Source organism: Haemorhous mexicanus, chromosome 23 (assembly GCF_027477595.1).
Source record: "Haemorhous mexicanus isolate bHaeMex1 chromosome 23, bHaeMex1.pri, whole genome shotgun sequence".
Classification (NCBI taxonomy): Eukaryota; Metazoa; Chordata; class Aves; order Passeriformes; family Fringillidae; genus Haemorhous; species Haemorhous mexicanus.
The window spans coordinates 3,829,082-3,852,249 of NC_082363.1; the positions used below are offsets into that span (position 1 = coordinate 3,829,082).

The following is a 23,168-nucleotide window of genomic DNA, read 5'->3' on the forward strand; positions in this document are numbered from 1 at the left end:
TTTTCTGTTACCCAGTTCCATCTCGTTTGGTTGTACTGCCTTTGCCCTGTTTGTCAGGCTCATGCTGCTTTCACTCTTCTCATGATGGCATTACTTCATTGTTTTTATCATAACTCTTCTCATCATTCAGAATGTTTATACAACTAGAATAAACCTCAGTGGGTTTCTATTTTGTAAGGTCTTCCAATTAACATTAGGATTAACAGTATATGAAGAGATTTTCTATTTTCCATGTAATTCTGTGAGATACAGGAATTTAGTGGCCATATTAAGGCATTGGGTAACTGCAAGATGTGAGCTGCTTAACCCTGGACAGGCAGTTTGTTCTTGCTTTGAAAGTGAGGAAAGTATTTCAGTGTCTGAAGGTTTTTATCTAAATGCTGTCTGTTCTAATCAGTCATTTGTATTTCTCAGGAAAGCAGGGGTCTCTACAGGAGTTTGTTATACTCCAAAGCTGAGGGTTTAAATCTGCCACTCATATATGACAAATAAAAATTGTTAAGCAGGAATAATAAATGCTTTTTTCCCACTAGGAAAGAAGAAGACTCAGGAAGGTAAAAACAAGGGAAAGAAGGCAGCAGATACAAAACAGAAAAAGACTGATTTGGATTCTACTTCTGCAGATATGAGGGATTCTAAAGAAGGTGAGTTCTCAAGTGTCTTATTTTTTCCTTCTGTTCATCTTTTTGAATCAAAGGATGCTTGTCATGTTTAGTTCATTAGCAGGTTATCTTACTGTAGCAAAGTGAACATGTTTATATTGTTTACCCCAGTTGTTTTACTAGTTAGGAACTTGGCTGTCAGAAGCATGTCATTAAATGTACAACTGTGACCACAGGAAAAACTAATGTGCTGCAAAACTGAGACATCAACCCAAACTCCTTAGAAGACAATAGCAGAGCAAAATCCTTATTCTGGTGTCTTTGGAACTTAGTTTCATGGTCATTATTTATTGCTAATTAACAAAGTCAGTACCAAGGGGGAAAAAAGACACTATTAATTCTTTTGACCCATAACTCTTCCATTCCTTCCCTCTGTTGTCCCTTCTGCTTGCACAACACGTGCACCACTGTTCAGGTGTCTTATGGCCCTGCTAAGGAATGGAGAAGGATTTTTGCCCTATAATGTACCCACTTAGGCAGCATTGTGGGGATTGGCAGCAAAGGAGTTTTTCTAGAATCATTGCAGAATCACAGAGCATTTTGGGTTGGAAGGGGCCTTAAAGCTTATCTTCTTCCAACCCCCTGCCATGGGCAGGGACACCTCTCACTAGACAAGGTTGCTCAGAGCCCCAGCCAATGTGGCCTTCTTTTCTTCAGCAATGGATATCCCTGAGAACAGACAGGTAGGATTGCATGCAGGAAAACTTCCATCCACATGAGTAAATAAATGAGAAGTGGTGATACTGTCTTGGGTCAGGGATGTTGGATATGTTGTGCTAGAAGAAAAAAATGACAAGAAAGGTGTAGCATATCCTGAAGTGTTTGCTAAAAATATCTCATGCTTTTCTTTATTGCACCCTTGTGTTCCAGGTCACAAAGAGGAAGATGAAACGCCTTCTGTTTCTGCTGTGCTGTCTCTGGAGCAAACAGCTGTGATTCAGGAGATGGTAAATCAAGATGTGCTTCCAAAGCTGATGATCCCCAGTCCCACCAACGAAACACAAGTGGTAACTGAAGACAAACAAGGAGAAGCAATAAACTGTGCATCAGATGATTTAGATGATGATGAGGAGGAGGATGAAGAAGAGGAAGATGAAGAGGAGATAGAAGATACCAATATGCCTAAAGAAAATGCTGAAATGCCTTTGATATGTGAAGAAAAGTTGGACTCCATGGAAGAACAAAAGAGTACGTCAGAGGAATCTCCAGAAAGCTCTCCAAAGAAAAAACTCGTGGTGAAAATTCCAAAAGCAGAGGGGGAATCCAACGGTGATGTTCAGGAAACATTCATGTTTCCTTGCCAGCATTGTGAGAGGAAGTTTACAACAAAGCAAGGACTTGAGCGCCACATGCACATCCACATCTCCACCCTGAGCCACGCGTTCAAGTGCCGCTACTGCGGGAAAGCCTTCGGCACTCAGATCAACCGGCGCAGGCACGAGCGACGCCACGAGGCCGGGCCCAAAAGGAAACCATTCCTCACACTGACGTCCTCACAACACCTGGATAATGTTGCTGATAACCAAGTGATTGTGGATGATGGTCTTAAAGATGACCTGAATGTTTCCAGTCTTGTGCAAGATGCTGTTGTCTTGGATTCGGAGAAGGTTTCCCAGGAAATGTCAAACTCCGCGTTTGCTGAGGAGAATAAGGAGCCCAAAGAATTGCATCCGTGCAAATACTGCAAGAAGGTTTTTGGTACTCACACCAACATGAGGAGGCATCAGCGTAGGGTTCACGAGCGTCATCTTATTCCCAAAGGTGTCAGGAGAAAAGGGTTCTTTACTGAAGAGCCACCTCTCCCAACCGAGCCAGCCCCAGCAGTCCAGAGTGTGTACATAGCGAGCACAGAAATGGAGGAGGAAGGTGAAGGAGATGATGTCTATCTTATGGATATATCCAGCAATATCTCTGAGAATTTAAATTACTACATTGATGGTAAAATTCAGTCCAACAGCAGCACTAGCAATTGTGATGTGATTCAGATGGAGTCCAACTCTGCAGACTTGTATGGATTGAATTGTATAATCAGTCCGGTCACAGTGGAAATTTCCACAAATTTAAAGGTTACACAAACACATGTGAATGAACCTCCTAAGGAACCCTCTAGCAGTGGGAGCAGTGAATCCAAAAAGAGAAGAACTGCCAGCCCTCCTCTTGTACCAAAAATAAAAACTGAAATAGACCCAGAACCTATAACTCCTACTAGTTCTTTAAATCTTCCTCTTAGCATTTCAACAGAAAGCTTACCTTTTCATAAAGAAAAAGGGGTTTATTTGTCATCAAAATTAAAGCAGCTTCTTCAGACACAGGACAATAAGAAGATAACTCCATCAAGTGAAATCCCTAAAATAGGACCTTCTGTTACATCATCGTCTGTTTTGCCTCCAGTATCCAGCAGATTTAAAAGAAGGACCAGCTCTCCTCCCAGCTCTCCACAGCACAGTCCAGTGCTTCGAGACTTTGTCAAATCAGGTGAGGGAAAAGCTGTGTGGAATGACAATATTAGGAGTTCAAAAATGCCAAAGTTAGAAAGCCACAGCAACTCACCTGCTTGGAGCTTGACTGGAAGGGAGGACAAAGAGACTTTGAGCCCTCATTGCTTTGAAGAATATAAAATATCAAAAGACTGGACAGCAGCTCCAACTTTTGGCAATGTGTGCAACCAGCAGCCCCTGGATTTATCCAGCGGTATGAAACAAAGGTCTGATGTCAAAAGCAAGACTCAGGTTCCCTGGGAGTCTGTTTTAGATCTAAGTGTGCATAAGAAGCCTTGCAGCGATGCTGAAATTAGGGAATGCAAAGAAAACTCCACACATCCAACGTGCAGTGGTGTTAAGAAGAAGAAACCCACCACCTGCATGCTGCAGAAGGTTCTGCTGAACGAGTACAACGGGACGGACGCAGCCCCGGAGCAGCCGGGCCCGGACGGCGCCGCCAGCCCCGGCACGGCCCCGCAGCCTCCGGCCGAGCCCGACGCCGATCCCGCTCCCTCGGCAGCCTCTGCCACTGACACTCAGCCCCTCAGCTCCTCTGCTTCCCCTGTGCCACCTGTGCAGCCTGCTGCACCTGCTGGGTGCCAGCTGCCCCCGTTGTTAACACCCACCAACCCCCCCTCCCCACCGCCCTGCCTGCCCGTGTTAACCGTGGCCACGTCACCTCCCCCCCTGCTCCCAACCATGCCCTTACCCATTCCAGAGGTCTCTGCCAGTGCCACTAACACTTCCTCCTGTCCCTCGCCACTGTCCAACACTACTGCCCAGTCCCCACTACCAGTTCTTTCACCTACAGTTTCTCCTTCGCCATCCCCTGTCCCTTCTGTTGAGCCTCTTATTTCTGCTGCTTCACCTGGCCCCCCGACACTGTCTTCCTCATCTTCCTCCTCCTCTTCCTCCTCTTTCTCATCTTCTTCCTCCTCATCGTCTCCATCTCCACCTCCTCTTTCTGTAGTTTCTTCTGTTGTTTCCTCTGCTGATAACCTTGAAAGTTCTCTCCCAATAATAAAACAGGAAGAAGCTGAAAGCGAGCAGCAGAAAGCGAGAGAAGAGCCTCACACTTCAGGTGAATCAGGAGTAGTGCAGGAAACCTTCAACAAGAGCTTTGTGTGCAATGTCTGCGAATCACCTTTTCTTTCCATTAAAGACCTAACGAAGCATTTATCCATTCATGCTGAAGAATGGCCCTTCAAATGTGAATTCTGTGTACAGCTTTTTAGGGATAAAACAGACTTGTCAGAACATCGCTTTCTGCTTCATGGAGTAGGGAATATCTTTGTTTGTTCAGTGTGTAAAAAGGAATTTGCTTTTTTGTGCAATTTGCAACAGCATCAACGGGATCTCCATCCAGACAAAGAGTGCACACATCATGAGTTTGAAAGTGGGACTTTGAGACCCCAGAATTTTACTGACCCCAGTAAGGCGAACGCAGAGCACATGCAGAACCTGCCAGAAGATTCTTTGGAACCTTCAAAAGAGGAGGAAGATGAAGATCTAAATGATTCTTCTGAAGAGCTTTATACAACTATAAAAATAATGGCTTCTGGAGTGAAATCTAAAGATCCAGATGTCCGTATGGGCCTCAATCAACACTACCCAAGCTTTAAACCACCTCCGTTCCAGTATCACCATCGTAATCCTATGGGGATTGGAGTTACTGCAACAAACTTCACAACCCATAATATCCCACAGACTTTTACTACTGCCATTCGATGCACAAAATGTGGAAAAAGTGTTGATAACATGCCTGAGCTACACAAACACATACTGGCCTGTGCATCTGCTAGTGATAAAAAGAGATACACACCTAAAAAAAATCCAGTCCCCCTCAAACAGACAGTGCAGCCTAAGAATGGCATGGTGGTCATTGCTGGGCCTGGGAAGAATGCCTTCAGACGAATGGGTCAGCCTAAAAGACTCAATTTCAATGTGGAGATTAGCAAAATGTCCTCCAATAAACTAAAAATAAGTGCATTGAAAAAGAAAAACCAGCTCGTACAGAAAGCTATCCTGCAAAAAAAGAAATCTGCCCAGCAGAAGGCAGAACTGAAAAGTAACCCATCTGAGACAGACTCTCACATCTGCCCCTACTGTAACAGAGAGTTCACTTACATTGGCAGTTTGAACAAACACGCCTCATACAGCTGCCCCAAAAAACCCATCTCTCCCTCCTCCAAAAAGAATTCTTCCAAAAAAAGTGCAGCTTCTTCACCTGCAAGCAGTGACAAAGGCAGCAACCAGCGCAGGCGAACAGCGGATGCAGAAATCAAAATGCAGAGCACTCAGCCTCATCTGGGCAAGACCAGAGCACGAACCTCAGGACCTGCACAGCTCCAGCTCCCCTCTGCCTCCTTCAAATCCAAACAAAACGTTAAATTTGTACCTTCCATGCGATCTAAAAAGCCAAATTCATCTTCATCCTTGAGGAACTCTAGTCCTGTAAGAGTGTCTAAAATGTCCCATGTTGATGGGAAAAAAACTAAGGTGGTTTCTAAGAACAATTCCTCTGGAATCTCCAGCAAAGCCTCCCGGAAATTGCACGTCAGAATACAAAGGAATAATAAAGCTGTTTTGCCAAGTAAGTCTGCTGTGGCAAGTAAGAAAAAGGCAGACAGGTTCAGTGTAAAATCTAGAGAGAGGATTGGAGGACCAATCACACGGAGTCTGCAGCAGGCAGCAAATGCAGAAGCAGCAGAAAGCAAAAGAGATGAAAGCAGTACAAAGCAAGAACTGAAAGATTTCAGGTAAGCATTTAATTTGAAGTTGAAACAACCCAGGAACACATTGCTTGTTGTTTTGCTTGCTGGTCTTTTTTTTCTTTTTTTTTTTTGTCTTTTTTTTTTTTTTTTTTTTTTTTTGAGTTTCTCATGCTTAAATAAAAAAAGAAGTTGCATTTCCTAAAACATGGATGAGCAGCTTACTGATGCTGGGTATGATGTACATACTTGATGCATTTTGTCATGTCATGAAATTATACACGGTTTGTATAGAGAATGTCTTTAATTATAAACTGAATTGAAAACTCTGGAAAAAAAAATGTCAATACCTGAGTGCAAATAAACTTCATGTCATTAAACTCAATGTTATTGGAGACACTGACCTTGTATTTGGTATCTGACATCTAAGGTAGCCCAGAAGCATTCTAGATTTATTTATGGTGGTTCACTAAGTTAAAAAACATGACTGCATTCTTTACTCACTAAAATAACTTGCTTTGGTTTGTAATAAAAAGCATTCTCTGCATATATATAGATATATGAAAGAAACAAACCATGACCAAATACTTCAAAAATGTATGTGCATACGGACTGAGATCATAAAAGACTTAATATAAGGGAAATAGACATGTAAGAAAAGTTACATGAACATGTAAATTTGTTAGAAGTATCATGCTTTTTATGTTTCACTATAAAACTTTATAATTAAAGTTCTATTTCTTTTTGAGAAGAAGCATTTTAATCACAAGAAAGGGTAATCCTTCAATAAATAAATAAAAAATCTTAATCTACGTGCCTGAGTCCCGATTTACGTCTTCATGTAGTCTCTCAAATCAATAGTATATTTTGATATTTTGCACAGTGTTTATAACCTTTGTTACCTTGCTCCTGCCCTGCTTTTCTTGGAAACAGGAGTCTGATTTGCTGAGGAACTTTCACAAAGCTCACTGGTAATTAAGAGTTCTTTTGGGGTTGGTAATTGCAGCGGCTGGCTGTGATTAACACCAGATTTAGGGCCAAGGGTAGGGTTTTTTGGTCGAAAGAGGGGGAGGAACTGGCAGCCTCTGTCAGAACAAGTAGAGCAGGATCTGTTCATTGTCAAAATCCAAACTGTTCACAGCTTGTGTGTCTGACAGTGAGGATCTCCGAGGTGCAAAGAGTGAGGAAATGCTTTGGAAAGTAAAGGTGTTCAGTATAGCAGAATTATTCCCAAGTGCTGGAGGGGAATTTGACACAAAATAATCCATACCCAAATTAGGATATGTTGAAGGAGAAAAATGTTATTGGAATTTGGAGACTAGTGGTGTAAAAATGCCTTTTAGGAACAAGAAATGTCTACCAGGCCTGTTCCCTTGGGACATAAACATCTTCATGTTAATTCTCATCAGCTGCTCTCTTAGTTTTGTGTGAAACTGTATTTAAATGATGCCAGAACAGATCAGTAGAATAAGAAGCCAAAACACCACCTCTTTCCATCCAAATGAATCATTTGACCTTAGGCAGAATAACCAAGTGCTTGGAATGGGTGCAGATGGGAATTGTTCTGTAGGATTTGGGGAAATAACAATTGACCTGGGGCAAGGTTTCCTTGGCTGGCTCAACACCCTTGGTTTACTTTGGCTGCTTGGAGTCCTTATCAGTGTAACAAATGGTTACACCAGGGAATTCTTTTTGTTTCTGAAGTAACTTCCATAAATCTAGATTGTCTACTCAAATTCTTTTTATATCAGCTCTACAGTATGAAGATTTTTTCTGCCTTCATACACTAATGTCAGCACAGTTTAACTTTGATTCTGTGTAGGCACTGTTGGGTTTTGATTTTTCTTTTTTTTTCCAGGAAATCCTAAAATTTTTTCAAGACTTGCTTCATGTATATTTGTCTGCCAATTTGTTTTTCACCTTTCAGTGTTTCTGTATAAACATACTTCTTCACAAATTGTTTTGTCCTTTATATTTGTTTTTTGTTTTGTTGGTTTTTTTTTAAATTTCAATTTTCTAGGAATCTCCTGTAAAAACAAAACAATACAAAAAAAATCCCTTAATGCCATGGTAGAGCTGTTGCATGCTCATCTTAGGATAAGCACTACACCAAGGGATGTGAAATCCAAGCCTGTGAAACTCACAGAAGCTGAGTCACAGCCATGAAGTTGCCTGCAGGCTTCTTGCTCATGCTCAGTGTCAGGCCTGGATTTTCTGACTTGGTGCTTGACACCCGTGGGATGATTCAGATGAAAGCCAGGGGTGCTGTTAAGCACAAATGGAACCCCACAGGAAATGTCAGGAGGAGCAGTGGGATGAACTGAACCCAATCTTTTCCTCTTGGTTTGGTGGATGGTGTTGGGCAGTTCAGTTCTGTGCTTGGCAGAGCAGTCCCTTCAGCCTGTCCAGAAATCAGTGTAGAGTCAGGGCCCACAGCTGCTGCACTCCCAGTGGTCTTGTCATGTTCTGGGTCTCTCAAAGCCTTTTGTCTAAACGAGGCAGTAGAGGCCAACCCAGCAGGGCAGAATTACCTTCCCACTTCCTCCTCACTTTCTGAGTCTTTCATGTCCAGAATACAGTGGAAAAAAAAGCCTGATTTGGATGTTTTATGGATTTTCCAAGTTCTTATTTACACTTGCAAATAAAACTTTATATAGCAGTGATGAATTTCTAAACACCAGATATATAATGGATGCAGTGTATCTTTTTATGGATAAGAAGGCTAGAGCAGGGCTACAGACCTGCATATTTTGAAAATGAAATATATAATTATTCTAAAAGGCTGTACACCTCTAAGACAATGAATTGGTCTGTTGTTCATAACAGCTTTTTATGGAGATCCTGTTTGTCACGTGTTCACAGAACTTTCACAATTAATGACAGAATGGATGGAAAGTGACTAGTTTCTTTATTCAGACACCCCTTTTATTTTTTGTTCTTAAAAAGTAATCTACCTCTTTAAAATTTGTAGTTTTAATACTTGTTTGGTGAATTTGTGCCACTTTCACTTTCACTATCATTCCCATTTTGTTACATTTCTGTTATGGGGACTTTATGTTGAAATATTGTATAAAGCATTTGTAGCAAGTTTAAGAAAATAAAATATTTAAAATTATTTAAATTGTTTTGGACACTTCAATTGTACTATATGTGATTTACATTTTACATTAATTTCATTTTGTTTTCATTTTGGGTTGTTAATCTTGGAGCATGTTCCTGTATTAAAGTTTGCTGTTAGGTATATTGTTTCTTCTATTGGAGAGTGATATAAAGATTATTCTAATGAAAACATTAAAAATTGCAATTTGACATAAAAGTGGGGTTGTCCTTGCTTTTGAATGCTGTAGCCTTGCTGGAGGGCTGGAAATGCAGGTAAGAACTGAAGAGGGATTTTCCTCCTGCACGTGCTGTCTGTCCATCCTGTGCTCTGAGTGCCAGCCCCTGGTGTTACAAGCACTTAGTGACCAACCAGATGGAAATACCATGACCCATTCCTAAAACCAATAAAGTGAACTTCTTAAAAACTTGGGGGAAACTTGCCTCTTGTGTGGAAAGCAGATGTGCCAAGAAAGATTAAAGAAAGGTAAAGATAAGAAAGATAAAACAAGTTCATCTAGGAGGAGTTAAATGTGCTGGTATCCTTCAGGTGTGTCCCCCTGGTTCAGTGACATGAATTTATACCAGTTGGCCACTTCTGACTCAGCTTGAGGATTTTAGGTTTTAATTGTGGACACAGCTAATACATTTAAATTATTTAAATGAAAATTACATACACTATTTCAACTTCTGATACTATAGTTTTCTGGTTTACTGATATTATAATTTTCTGGGTTTATATGCTTTAAACTTGTAAATAGTTCAATAAGAAAAACACATGCCAAGGTTTTTTTGGCTCTAGGGAATTTTGGAATGTTGTATTCCCTCCAAGATGTGTGTTCTGCCTCTTGCAGTGGAGCTGGAAGCATCTGTGTCCGTGTTAGTGTGGCAGTGGGGTGGGATAATGTAACATTGCTGAGGCTAAACAGCCCTGCAGCAGGCAGTTCCTTCCCATGCTCCAACTAAGCCAGCAGTAAGTTGTTATTTTATGTAGTTGTCTGTTCAGGTGAATGCTGCTGTCTGAGTAAGACTTTTTGGGAAGAAGTCCCAGTTCATTTTTTCATGTGGGGTGGCATTCCTTGACTGTGTTCTGTCTATAACAACATTTTCCCTGAATTTTAACTGATGGGGGAAGGTCTGGTGGAATGATGCAGAGGTTCCAGCATTGCTCGTGGAGTGGTTTTGCACTCTCTGCAGTTTGGGATTTGCACCACAGTGGAAGAGGTGAATCCTTGGTCTGCTTCCAGCAGCAGTTACACCAAGGAGCTGGGAGGAAGCCACAGTGAAGGTTTTCACTCTTGATTAGGTTTTACTATATTTACCCTGGGGAAAACATTGTTTTACATACCCAGTGTTGAATATGGAGGCTTTATAAGAAAAAGGAAACATGATTAAAAGTGAAAACTCAGTCTTGAGATTGCAGAGGATGGGACATAAGCTTGATTCATTGTTTCCAATCTTTACTGACAAAGGAAATATCACTTGGTGTTTGCTCTTGCTGCAGTCTGGGTGTTTCAGTCACCTTGTAAGGATTTATTGGCCATGGCTAGCAGTGAACTGATGGTGAGTAAAGCAGCCTCATTCTTGAATATGGCAGAAATCCTCTTGCCATTTTATGTGTGGTTTCTCTGCTGTGATGTTAAATCCTGTTGGGTCCCCAGGATGTGCCACACTGAGATGTTCAGCTGTGTTCACCTGCTGATCAGGGAAATGCTGGGTGATGGAGATCTCCAAATGAGAGATGATCATCAAAGAGTTTCAGCCCTAAACAGGTGACTCATCCCAAAGAGAAATGTGCAGCTTTCATAGTTACTATTGCTATTGCATCTCATCTGCATAATTGAATTTCTCTGGCTTTTATAGCTGCCTCTGTCTGATCTGAAGCAACAATAAAGCTGTAACAGAGCCCACAGAGTGCTGACACGTCTTGAAATGCATCCAGACAGGCAATGAAAACAATTTAACTTGTCCTGTTTACAGAGCCCAAGTGACACGTTGGGTGAGATCAAATGAGCGTTGGTTTAATAAAACCAGCAGTGCTGGAGTTGTTGTGGAGAGGGAGATCTGACAGGTTGTGTTTACCTTTTTCTGTTTTCCAGTTTCCAGTTTGCTGGAAGGCATGGGAAGCACCTTGTGGCAGCAGCTGGCTGAGCTGTGTTCAGTGCTAGGTGTCAGAGCCAGGCCCCTCCTGCCCTGCAAGCTCCTCAGCCCTGGTGGGAGCTGCCCAGGGGGATTCAGCCTGAGGTGGTTCTGCTTCTCTGCTTTGTCAGCATTTTGTGTTGCAAGGCTGTTATTTAAAACTCTAGTTTGGTTCCTGATGATGTTCTTTGGGGAGATGTCGTAGAGTTTGATGTCGAAGTGTTCAATATTGAATGCAAATAGGAATAGCATTCACTTCATTTACTGTGACTTCATTTCCAACATGAGGGCTCAGCTCCAGGTTTTCACTGGAGTTGGGTTTAGCCAAGGAGCTGAATTGCTAGAGACAGACAAATGGCTTGTGAATGACCTTAAAAAGAGAACTTGGAGCACCTTACATACCAATTCTGGCTTTTATTTACTGAATGTGATCTCGTGAGTCACGTGGTGATGGAGTTCTGCTCATGATGAAAAGGAGCTAAACAATAGATTTTGAACAAGCACATGCTGGGTTGGAGCTGAGCTTTTGTGGTAAGTTTGTGATGAGAAAGGGGTGAACTTCTACCTCTATTTAATTAACTAAAAATTAGTAGCTTCCTAGTGGAAAAAAGGATGCACCTTCCAATACTTTGCAAGAGCAGAATGGTGAGGAATATCTATTTCACAGCAAGGTGCAAATAAAATACTCTTAAATAAGGCATGGTATAAGTGTACAGTTAATAGTGCATTGTACACATCAAATGAGAGAGTGGAAATTGAATGTTATTAAAGAGGGGTCTTTTTTCCATGGGTATGAACGAGTTGCTGATATTTCCCAAGCTTTGTTTGGGATCTTTTTTTTAATTTGAGTAAAAATGTCTTATAGTATTTTTGAATGAACTGAATACTAGGTAACAGGCTGCAGGAGGAGTTGGTGCTGCTTTGTGCCCATCAGTTACAGTCTAGCACCAGTTAGAGGTTTGAAATGCAGGTAGATGGTTGGAGTGGGGAGGGGTGTAAGGCATCCCCTGTCTGACACCAGGTTACTGAGAGAAGAGCACAGGGCCAGGAGTCCTGTGCTGCCTCTGCACCCATCTCCAGCCACTGCCTGCCTCTGACCCTCTTCCTGGGCACAGAGGAAGCCCTCGAGTCACCTCTGGGTGCTGCTCCCCACACACTTCATCACTTTCCATTCTCATTTTGCTGCACCTTTACTTCTCTTAGTACGTCTTTAGAAATGGTTTTAGAGAGCATTCATTGGGAAAAGTGTACTGAAATTCTAATTTCTGGTTTTTTCAGATACAAGGCAGTAAAACTGAAACTCAAGGGAAGCTTCAGCCAGCATCCAGTTGAAGGGAGGCTTTTTTTTTTTTTTAAGATAGGTAGCTGCTTCATTTTCCTAATTGATTCACAGCTCGAGTGGTTTCTGAAACAATGTCATCAGCAGCATGCACTTTGTTTGTGTATATATATCTCTGTTTAATTTTTTAAGACTTTTATGTTTCATGAGCTGAACAGGGTCTCTGAGTCATGGTTTGGATGACAGAACTCCCAGAAACTGCCAGAGGGTTGTGAGAAATGGCTTTGGTTATTCAGCAGGTGATGTTCCATTTCTCTGAAATGCAGAGCTCAGTCATTCAGGGTGGTCTGGCACACAGCAGGTGAGCAGCAAAACTGAGACTTGCACCACTCAATGCCCTGTGTCAGTCCAAAAATAAGAGTAACAATCTCTCATCTGGGCCTGTTTGAGCAAAGCCTGCCTCCACTCAGGGAGCTGGGGGGCTCAGCCTGGAGGAAAGGGTCTCAGGGGGGACACTCAGGGGGGACAGTCTGTCTCTACAATTCCCTGACAAGAGGGTGCAGCCAGGTGGGGGTGGGCTCTGCTCCCAGGGAACGAGGGACAGGACAAGAGGAGGTGGCCTCAGACTGTCCAGAGGCTGCCCATGGAGTCCCCATCCTGGAGGTGTCTGGGACCACCTGGATGTGGCACTTGCTGCTCTGGGCTGGGTGACAAGGTGGGGCTGGGGCACAGGTGGGACTCGATGGCCTTGGAGGTCTTTTCCAGCCTCAGGGAGTCTGTGGTTCCTTCTGCAGTTGGGGCAGTGCTGCTCAGCAGAGTTCAATCCCAGAATCCCAGAGTGATGAGGTGGGAAGAGACCTCCAAGACCATCGAGTCCACCCTGTGCCCTAACTCCTCACCCAGACTGTAGCACCAAGTGCCATGGCCAGGCTTTTTATAAACACATCCAGAGATGGTGATTCTACCACCTCCCTGGGAAGAGCATCCCAGGACTTTCTTATTCTTTGGGTGAAAAATTTCTTCCTAATGTCCAACCTGTACCTTCCCTGAGGTAGCTGGAGACTGTGTCCTCTAATACCTGTGTAAATGCAAGGACTTTTTCATGGAAGTGATTTTTCTGGGAATGCAGAGCTCATTCCCATGCACAGGCCTGTGCATAGCCCCAGTGACTCAGGGGGGATTTATGTAGGGTTTCCTCCAGGTGCTGAGATCTCTGCTCAGCACTGCAGTGTGGAAGGAGGTGGGAAGATGAGGAATACTTAATTCTTACATCACTGAGCTGCTTTGAAGAGTTTCACACTCAAACTCCTCTGTCACTGGAATTTGAAGCTGCATTCTCTGTTCATTATGGCAAATTCAGTATGTCCCTCATCTACCTTTTCAAATCAAAACACTTTTCTGTGGTTTCTTTTTCATGTAATGAGATGAGCAGGACTGAGGGCTCATCCTTCTTCAGCAATCCTTTGAAACTCTTTTGGTGTCACCATTTCTCTCGAAAGCTAAATAAAATAAACTACAGTGTTCCCTATGTGTGATGAAAGCTTTCTCATTCTGTTAGGAATGTCATTTAGTAGATACAAACTTTTTATCAAATCACGTTACCTGACAGTATAGAAGATGAATTTGAGTACTTCTGGTTTTAATCCAAAATTGTTCAAAATACTCTGTGCCACTTTAAAAGGGCAGGAAGACAAATTACTGACATGATACTGTTCATCTAAATTTATTGGTTTACATCAAGATTTCTTAAGTGAATAAGACTCTGAGCTCAACTTGAAGTACCTTCAAGGCAAGTGATTTTCTGGAGGAGCTCAGAAGCCATCTCAGTGCTGGATTCCTTTTCAAGGGGCTACTTTAGGTCCCTGGTTGCTTTTGAAAAAGTTAAACACCATTTTACTTAAATAGTAAATTTTACTACATTAATTTTGAGCCCCCCCAGGTGAGCTGTAGGTATGGTGTGAGATTTTTTCCAGCAGTTCTCAGTGTTGCTTTGGTGTTCCCCACCCCAGTTCCTCGTGATCCACGGGGAGTGGAACTGAGCCAGCACTGAAGAAACTGAAACTGCAGAGCAGGTGTGAAACAAAGCAGTTTGTGAGCTCCTGTGGGCCAGCAGTGCTGCCTTAAAGGGTTCAGTTCTTTGAAGCACTGTGCTGGAGAGTGCTGTTAGGTGTCTTCTTGGAAGTCTAGAATGCCAAGGATCTCAAGAACAGGTTTTTCCAGTTTAGATTCATGCAATAATAATAATAATATTCATGTTCTGTGAAGGAAAGGTAAAATCCTGGCCTGCTCCAGCTCTTTCCCTGCTTCCATGAATAAACACACATAATTCTCTAAATATCCACAGTCCAGCACATGAAGATCCTTGTTGCTTTCTGCTGCTTCCCCATTTTCCATGCAGTGTGTCAGGACTTCTCCATCCCTTTCAACAAATTCTATCCATTAAACTTTTTGTCTTGAGAAATACTTTGTTTCACTGCAAGAGACAAATGAAGGTCTTTCCCTTGGTGGGTGATGGTTTTTATGTTTTTCCAAGTCCTTGTGTTATGTATTTGCTTTCCCATTGAGCAATGTACAGCTGCCAGGGAGTCCATTGCAGCCAGGGTGCCAGGACTGGGGTTTCATCTCACTGAGAGCAGAAAGCCCAGAAATGGCATTTACCCACCCCCTGAACCTTCTTGCTTCCCTTCTGGCCTGTGAAATTACTCAGCCTAATTCTGCAAAACCAACAATTTGGGCTTAAGCACCCACATTTCTATTTTTTTTTCCCTGGGCAGTCAATGATTTGTGTCAGCTTAGCTATTCTTTCATTTAAGAGTAGGAAACACTTGATAGAATATGTTCCTGGTGTGCTTATTGTTAAATGTATTGTGGAATGTGTGTGTGTCTGAAATTGGGGTTATCCTTGGGGTTATTTTAGATTATAGAGTATAATCCTTGCAGGGAAAAAAACCACTTTAATTGAGGTAAAAATGTGAACCTGAATCACCTGAATTTTTACCACATAGTGCCATGACTTTATTCACTGAATTTCCAGGTGGGACTGGCAGCCAGCTCAGATCACTCCAGCCTTCATGCCCACAAATATCATGGCTTATTTTTCTAGGGCATTCCTAGAGAATTAAACGAGCAACCCAGGAGAATGTTAATTGAAGGAGTGTGGTAGAAGACAAGCTAATTTGAATAAAAAATACCAAATGTATTTTGGGAATGTCTCAGGGAAGGGGTGTGTGAGGATTTGGCATTTTTCCTGGCCTTTGAGTTTGTGTCTGCTGCTCATGGCAAGGCTGCTGGGGAAGCCTGGGAAGGTGTATGGAATTAGGAGCTTGGTTTGGACAAATTAAATATTCAGGAGACAATTTAGGCTGTGACAGTAATGTGGGTGCTGTGGGAATCTCTTCCTTTGTTCAGTCCTCTGCTTTAAGGCTGCAGATTTTCTGAGTGACCTTGGCAAATCCCTTTCCACCTGACTCATTCTGGATCTGAAAAACTGGGATCATGGTACTGACTCACACTGCAGAACACTTTCAGATTTGAGGATGGAGAACTTTAAGAGCTGGGATTTAGTGGATTTTTTATTGCAGGGAGTCTCACCAAATCCATGATTTATCTCTTCTGGTTTGGGTATGCTCTCAGTTGGGAGAGAGAGCTTTAGGTCCTGTAAAAAACAGCCTCATGGAGCTTCTGGGTTAGCTCTAATTTATGGAATAGCTGGTGCATCCACCAAACTGTTTAGCTTGGGTTTAAAGTCCTTAGTTGGCAGAGAAAACTTGGTGCACACAAATCCTTTCTGCTACCTGACATTTGGGTTCTGGGCCTTTTCTCCTTACAAGCAGACTATGTATTCTTATTTCTTTTTTTTTTTTTTTTTTTTAATGATTTTTTGTCTGGCTGGGACTGTTCCCAGCAATGGCTCTGGCAGAGCTGGGGCAGCCTGGGCTGTGCTGTTGGTCTGGGCTGTGCACAGGGTGTGAGGGGCTGGGCACAGCCCTTGGCCCTTCCCATGGGATCATCCCTCAGCAGCACTGCACAGGCTGGCTCAGAATTCCTTCTCTTTGCCTGTCTCCAGTTACCCAGGGCTGAGATGGTGAGAGCAGGTGCAAAGTGACAGGGATAAAAATAGCAATTTCAGTCACAGCTCCTGATGCAGCAGGGGCATCTCAGCTCCCCTCCTCTCAGAGACCAGCTCCCCTTGCACACCCAGGAGTTGGTCAAAATCATCCCAACATCCCAGCTCTGCTTTAAACAGGCTTCAAATGGGAGTTCTGCACCCACTGCAGGTGAGTGCTGGAGCGAGGAGGGCCCTGATTCTGCCAAACACCATTTTAACTCTCTCTGGCTTTGGCAGAGCAGACAGGGCTGTGGGTGTGGAGCACCACGGAAAGGCAGCACTAAGGACTCCATATGGAACTCAATTAGGAAAAGAAATCCTTTTTTATCTCATTCCTCTAATCCTCAGCTTCCAAATAACAAGCCATGATCTATTGGCTTTAAAGCTTGAGGAAATGAGGGGTGAAGGATCACAGAATTCCAGAATAGCCTGGGACCTTAAAACCCATCTCTTTCCACTTGCCACGGGCAGGGACACCTTCCACTGCCCCAGGCTGCTCCAAGCCCCATCCAGCCTGCCCTTGGACACTGCCAGGGGTGCCACAGCTCCTCTGGGCACCCTGTGCCACCCTCACAGGAAAAAAATTTCTTCCCAATGTCTGATCAGGGTGTGCATTTGAAAGCCTAGGTCAGATTTCCCCTGATATTTGGTCTCTTTGGATTTGAGCCTTTTAACATTGTTTTTCTTTAGGTTTCCCCTAGGATCTAGACCCTGCCTCACTGCATGCAGGAGCTCACAGATGTCATTGATTATTGAAGGACTTTAAGAAGTCATAATTAATATTTTGACAGAAAGCATTACTTACATGGAGACATTCTAAACAAAAATAAACTAAAATTTCCCTCTTTTAGTTATAGTAAAAATCTGAAGCCAAACAAACGAAATTTATTTTGGATATTCTGCTGTTTCCCTTGGTAACAGTCCTTCTATGGAACAACAAAAATCTGGTGTTGTTGACCTCCCCATTACCAATTTCTGGTTCTTCCCCACTGGCTGAAAGTTCCAGGATTGAATTCACAAAGGCTGGAGTGGATGATTTACACAGAACAATAACAAAACTTTTGGCAGGCAATTTTAACCACCAATTTTAATTTGAAAATAATTGAATTGCTTGCTTTTCAAAATTGCTGTGGTTTTGGTTTTCTGTTGTAATGGAAAGTTTTGCACTTCTTGATGTCCAACTTGCAGTTGCATTGTGTGGAAGGACAAACTGAAATCTCCTTTAAAGGGTGTGCATTGAACTCTAAAAATAACCCAGAGAAAAACCTGGCTTTGAACTTTTTTTAGACGTGTTGCTGTGTAAGAAAATGATATTTCAAAAGATGTTCCCTTGGAAGAACATAAGTGGTTTGGTTTGGTCAGAATTTTGAAGAATTTGCCTTGAGAAGGAAGGTATGTAATTACCCATGGGGTGCACAGGTGTGAGGGAAAGCAGACAAGTCTGTGCATGATAGCAAAAGGTGCTGGATTTAAAAACAAACAGGGGATTTGGGGGAATCTTTGAGTGCATGGAAGTTTGGCTTGGGTCTCCACTGGAACTGAGCTGGATGTCCAGAACAGGGCAGAGGCAGTTGGGCTTCCCTGCTTCCAGTCATGGGCTCAGGCTTTCTTCTTGAAATCAACTGAGGCATAAAAGGAAAATGTTACAGTAAAAGTCTCCGATTTTCACTCTCACTTTAGGGCTCTCAGTTTGAAGTTGGAGTGCAGCAAAGGCACAGTTGTGCCCTGCAGTGTCAGTTCTGTCCCTCGTGACAGGAGTGTTCTGCCACCTTGGGCCTGGGGAGAAAGGACCAGGTGTGGTAGAGGCTCTTGTAAAGCAAAACTCATTTTCCACAAATATGTATTGTAAAACCTGATTTGGGCTGTCCTGAGAGAAGGGAACATGACTCTTGTAGTTTCTGATGTAGCTGTGGGTTTGTCTGTCCCCAGTGGCTCTGGGACACGGGGTGGGAGCCTGGACACTGCTTCCAGCTGACATTTTCTGTTTCTTGCTTAAATAAACTCACAGGGTAAGCTCAGAACGAGACAAAAAACACCCTCCTGCCTTCAGAAGTGGCTCTTGGTGCTTGCAGTGTGCGTGGAATGTCGTTTTCCTTTCTCATGGCTTTCTAGAGCACGACTCTGGTTTGGTTTGTGCCCGGTCCCTGATGCTCTTCTGCCTCTCTGCACATTGCAGGCTCCGCATGGCCTCTAGATGTCCCTCCTCCTCCTCGCACAGCCCCAGCAGCAGGCAGAGCAAGAAATCCAGCTCCACCTCATCCCACTTCTTCAAGGAATAGACCCCGGGCGTGTCTGACCAAAGCAGGTACAGCCACACTGCCATCCATGGTATTTTTGCCCCTGATGGAGGAGGAAATGATGAGGAGGACTCCATCTTATCAGAAGGCTAATTAATTACTTTATGATACTCTATTATACTCTATGATTCTGTACTACATTAAACCATATTACATTACATCTCACCTGACTCTGCCAAGCACTCAGCTCTGCACACACTGCCAGCATCTCGTGACTGTCGTGGTGGGCTTGGGCAACGAGCCAGCCCCAGCACTGGTGAGGCTGAGCTGATTTTCTGTTGGTTCAAACAAGACACTGTTTTCTGCTTCTTCATTTCCCCACCATTAACTTTCAGATAATAATCTCCTTTATCCTGATGGAACAGCTCAGGAACAGGATACTTAATGTGTGTAAAGCTAAAGGTGACAGTGAGTACCAGCAAAGTTAAGACACTGCAGCCTGAAGTTTATTCTTTCTTAAACCATTAAAAAAACAACATTTGAGGGAATAGTTAGTGAAATTCTGAGGTTTGCTATCTCCTGAATAATGGGGATGGTTGCTGATGAATATTAATATCTCCAGCTGTGGCACAGACCATTTAGTTGTGGTCCAAATCCAAGCAAAATTAAATCATGGGGGGTCTCTGCTGTGCAGTGGTCACTGAATAACTTGTCCTGCTTCCAGCTCCATGGAACATGGAACTGTGACTCCTTAAACTGTTTCTGATTAAACTCTCTGTGCATTTTCAGGTACCAGAAACTTCTGACTGGAAAGGGTGAGGTGAAGTAATCCCCAAGCATTATCCTCTCCTGCTTTGCTCAGATGAGGTGAGATGGGTTCCTCAGCAGACAACAGGGACAGTAGCATCTTCTGCTGGAAGTGATGATGTGCTTCTGTCATCTCAGCCTTCCCTGCAAGGGAGGGAGCTCAGAGCAGGCTCCTGCCTTCTCCAGGGAGTGCTGAGCTGTGGCTGCTGGGGACTGGGTGATCTCTCCCCGTGCATGGAGCCCACGTGCCAGCTTGGAGAGCAGCCTGGAGAAGTGTTCAGGCACCTGCAGGCAAAGTACCCCTGCTCAGAGGGTGGGTGGGTCTGGAGGAGTTTCTCTTTCTGGGAGAACACAGAGGGTTTAACATACTATGCAATTAAATTCTGAGAAGACTGTTGCATCCTTTTAGTTTCTGCTTTCCATCCTAGCGGGTAAAGAACTGGGCATCCCACAAAAAAGGGAGTGCTAGGGTGTCCTGAGGTGTCCACATGTCAGTCTGTGGGTGCCCCAGTCTCTTGACTTTCAGCTTTAAGGGGCAGGTGCTGTTGTGTTTGAAGTGCATCAGGACACATGTTCATTGTCACATGATCCCTGGGAAATGCAGTGACAGCCCAGCTCCATCAAGGGACAAACATCCCTTTCCTAAAAACTGCCATAACTTGTGTTGCCTGTTTAGAGCCAGAATTTATTTATTTAGGGACAGTATCAAACACAGGTGTTGCTGTGCAGTATCAGGCCAGATTTGTCCTTAAATACAACATTTGTCTTTAAACAGAGCACCTGTCTGTGTCTCTAGAGGTGTGTTTGGTTTGGGGGTGCTGTCCAGAGGCCATCCCTGAGGACAGCCAGTAAAGACTAACTCCAGAAACACACAGGTCAGCTGATAAAATGCAGTGCAGAAAGGTCTCTCACCTCCTTCCTGCCCCCAGATGGGCTCAGTCACACCCAGCTACATCCTCTGCCAGGTCTGGGCAGAGCTTCTGCCCCGCTCACCCATGAGGTGAAGGGTTCCTTCTGCCAACACGTGATTCCATGATCCCTGCTAGTGCAGCAGCCAGGTTTGGAACTTTTTAAGGAGGCCAAAGGGGTTGACTGTTGTGTTTCCTTCTTGTTTCAGTCAATTTATTCCTGTCCTTGACTTTGCACTCCACACAGATCAGCACAGATCTGTGTATGCACACGTTAGTTAGGAAGAAACAAGTGCCCAGCTGATATTCCTCCCCACCACCCTGAAAAAGTCAAAGAAAAGATCAATTTTATATATATATCTTCATATATATAGATATATATATGACAGATAAAAATAGATGTGTATGGAATTGCTGGATACAGTTAATTTTGTATAGTTTTGATGAAAATCAAATTGTTCAAAATGAATAGAAAAGCTTTATAGGAGAAACGCTGTTCACCATTAAAATGTTTTAGGTGTGTGTTGTTTGAGTTGGAAAGAAAAGGTTTTCAGGATCTTGTATTATCTCACCACAGATTTTTTGGATAAACCCCTCTTGGAGGCTTTCTAAGTGCAATTGTGGTTTGGGGGAAGGCTGAGACCTGGATGAGCCATAGAAATCTGCATCCCCTTCCATGCTGGAAGTGATGCTTCCAGTCCCAGACTGTGAGACCACTGAGATCCTTGTGCCATTGCTGGCTGCCCTGTCTCATTTCTGGGGGGGAGGATCTCTAGGGTTTGTTCCCTTTGGAGTTTTTATCTAGCAGTTATCTCCTCTTGAAAGAGATGTACTAATTGCAAACAAAGGCTGGGATTTTTCACAGCAGCCTTGGAAGACTGAGAATCTCATTAGTCATTCAAACTAGTTGGAAGGGAGCATCCAGATCTGCTAGGCAGCTTGGTAAATTTTGGTCAAATAGCACAAAAAATTAATTTTGCTGGCCTTACGTCTATGTCCAAGCAGCTGGTGTGCACACACAGCTCTCTGATCAGTTTCTCTCCCTTTGGTTTTGCACGTTACCTTTTTGTTTTTATTTTCTCTCCACATTTTGTCCTTTCTCTCATCATGTAATTTTAGTATGGTAAACCCTGTTCTTTCAAACAGCAGTGCTCTTTCCGTGTGTCTGGAGAGTGCCTAAATCACTGGGAAGATGAGTATAAAGTGCTAATAAACCCAATATACTCTAGCTTAAAGCACCAGTGTTATTAGTGAGTGATTATGATTGATTTTCCCAGTGCAGTTTTGTAGGACACCTCGTCAAAGATCCCAGTTAGAGAATGAATGATCCCTGCTCACTTGAGGATTGTTGCTGAGGAAGAGTTTTCTTGCCAAATAGCCCAAATACTGCTTTAAACAATCCCTTCTCCTCAGACCCACTCAGCTTCCAGTCCGTTCCATCAGGTATGGAGTTCTGGATGGATGCTGCCAGTTCAGTGCCTTTAAGGCATCCCAGTGAGGTTACAAGAGGCCACTTCTGTGCAATTTATTTTTGCTGCCTTTTTTAGAGTGTTATCAACTATAAAAACTGACAGACTCAAGGAGAGAAGTGTGTACATTGCTGTGATATAGGAACGTTTTTGCCAGAGAAATTCTGGTTTATCACACAAGCCTGTAAATATGTATTTACCATTTTAAGAGCACGTCTTTATGTCCCTGATTGTAAATGCTCTGTTTTTAAAGTTTTATAACATGGGACTCAACCAAGAGACCACAGCACACAGCTTTATATTGTACTGGTCTGTTTGAAGGGTCCATTACAGTCTAAGCTGTAGCAGAAAAATGTCCATGTCAGCAACAAGAAATGACCCATGGTTGCACCAGACTTCATCATTTTTCCTCAGATAAAAATGCAGTTTTTCTGGGAGGGGGGCGGGGGGGATGGTTTTTCTTGCAGAAAAAAAGCATCAGTTCAAAATGATGTCATTTCTCTGGACCAGTGAGGAGATTTCATTCACAGTGAATTCAGGAAAAGTATGCCATCTTTTCCCAAGGCACAATTTCACAGTTTTGCAGCAAATTTTTTAACCTCCCCCGTGCCTGCTGATGAAACGTGAAATTTTGCCCTTGACCAATATCACAAGTTCTTGTGAAAATTCAAGGAGAGGGTGGGGAAAAAGCTCAGGTTTTGCATGTAGAATTTGCAAGGACAACACTGGCAGCTCTGCAGGGCTCTCATGGCAGTGCTGAAACTGAGAAGTTTATTGAAAATAAACTCTGTGGAGATGTGGTGGGACCTGGTTTGTGCTGGGGCTCTGAATTGCTCTGGAGGACTGAAAGCTCTGCTGTCTGTCTGCCATGTAAAGAAAAAGAACAACAATAAATTAATGTGAAAAACTGCATTATGGAAATATTTGTTGTTATTTCAGCCAAGGAGGCCTTAAAAATGGAGACTGGCTGTGCTCTAGCTCTGAAACAATGGAATGGTTTGGGGTTTTCCTGGTGGGTGGTGGGAGAGGAGGAAGGAGATGTGAGTGTCACCTTGGTCTGACAGGTTCAGTGCACACAGACAGGATTCATTGTCCTGACAGCTCCACCTGAGCTCTGCATGCCTGGAGAAGCAGCCCACGAGCCCTTTGCAGTGTGGCCTCTCCATCCCAGTCCAAACCTCCTGCTGAGGTGTGTCAGCCCTGTGGAACCCCAAGGCTGCTCTGCTCAGCTGGGAGGGAATGCTCAGGCAGGGCTGTTTTCCTCCTAGAGTG

General features: G+C 43.3%; 1 protein-coding gene across 2 annotated transcripts in view; it reads left to right on the forward strand.

Annotated features, from left to right (window-relative positions):
- The window catches only part of PRDM2 (PR/SET domain 2), a 68,641-nt gene extending 45,835 nt beyond the window's left edge, over positions 1-22,806 (forward strand). For both annotated transcript variants that reach the window (XM_059866875.1, XM_059866876.1), the window contains 4 exons: positions 534-644; positions 1,533-5,901; positions 18,652-18,780; positions 19,502-22,806. In XM_059866875.1, the coding sequence (XP_059722858.1) occupies positions 534-644; positions 1,533-5,901; positions 18,652-18,754 (4,583 nt within the window). In that variant the 3' untranslated portion in view covers positions 18,755-18,780; positions 19,502-22,806. The remainder of the gene's footprint in view (positions 1-533; positions 645-1,532; positions 5,902-18,651; positions 18,781-19,501) is intronic.
- Positions 22,807-23,168: the final 362 nt, after the last annotated feature.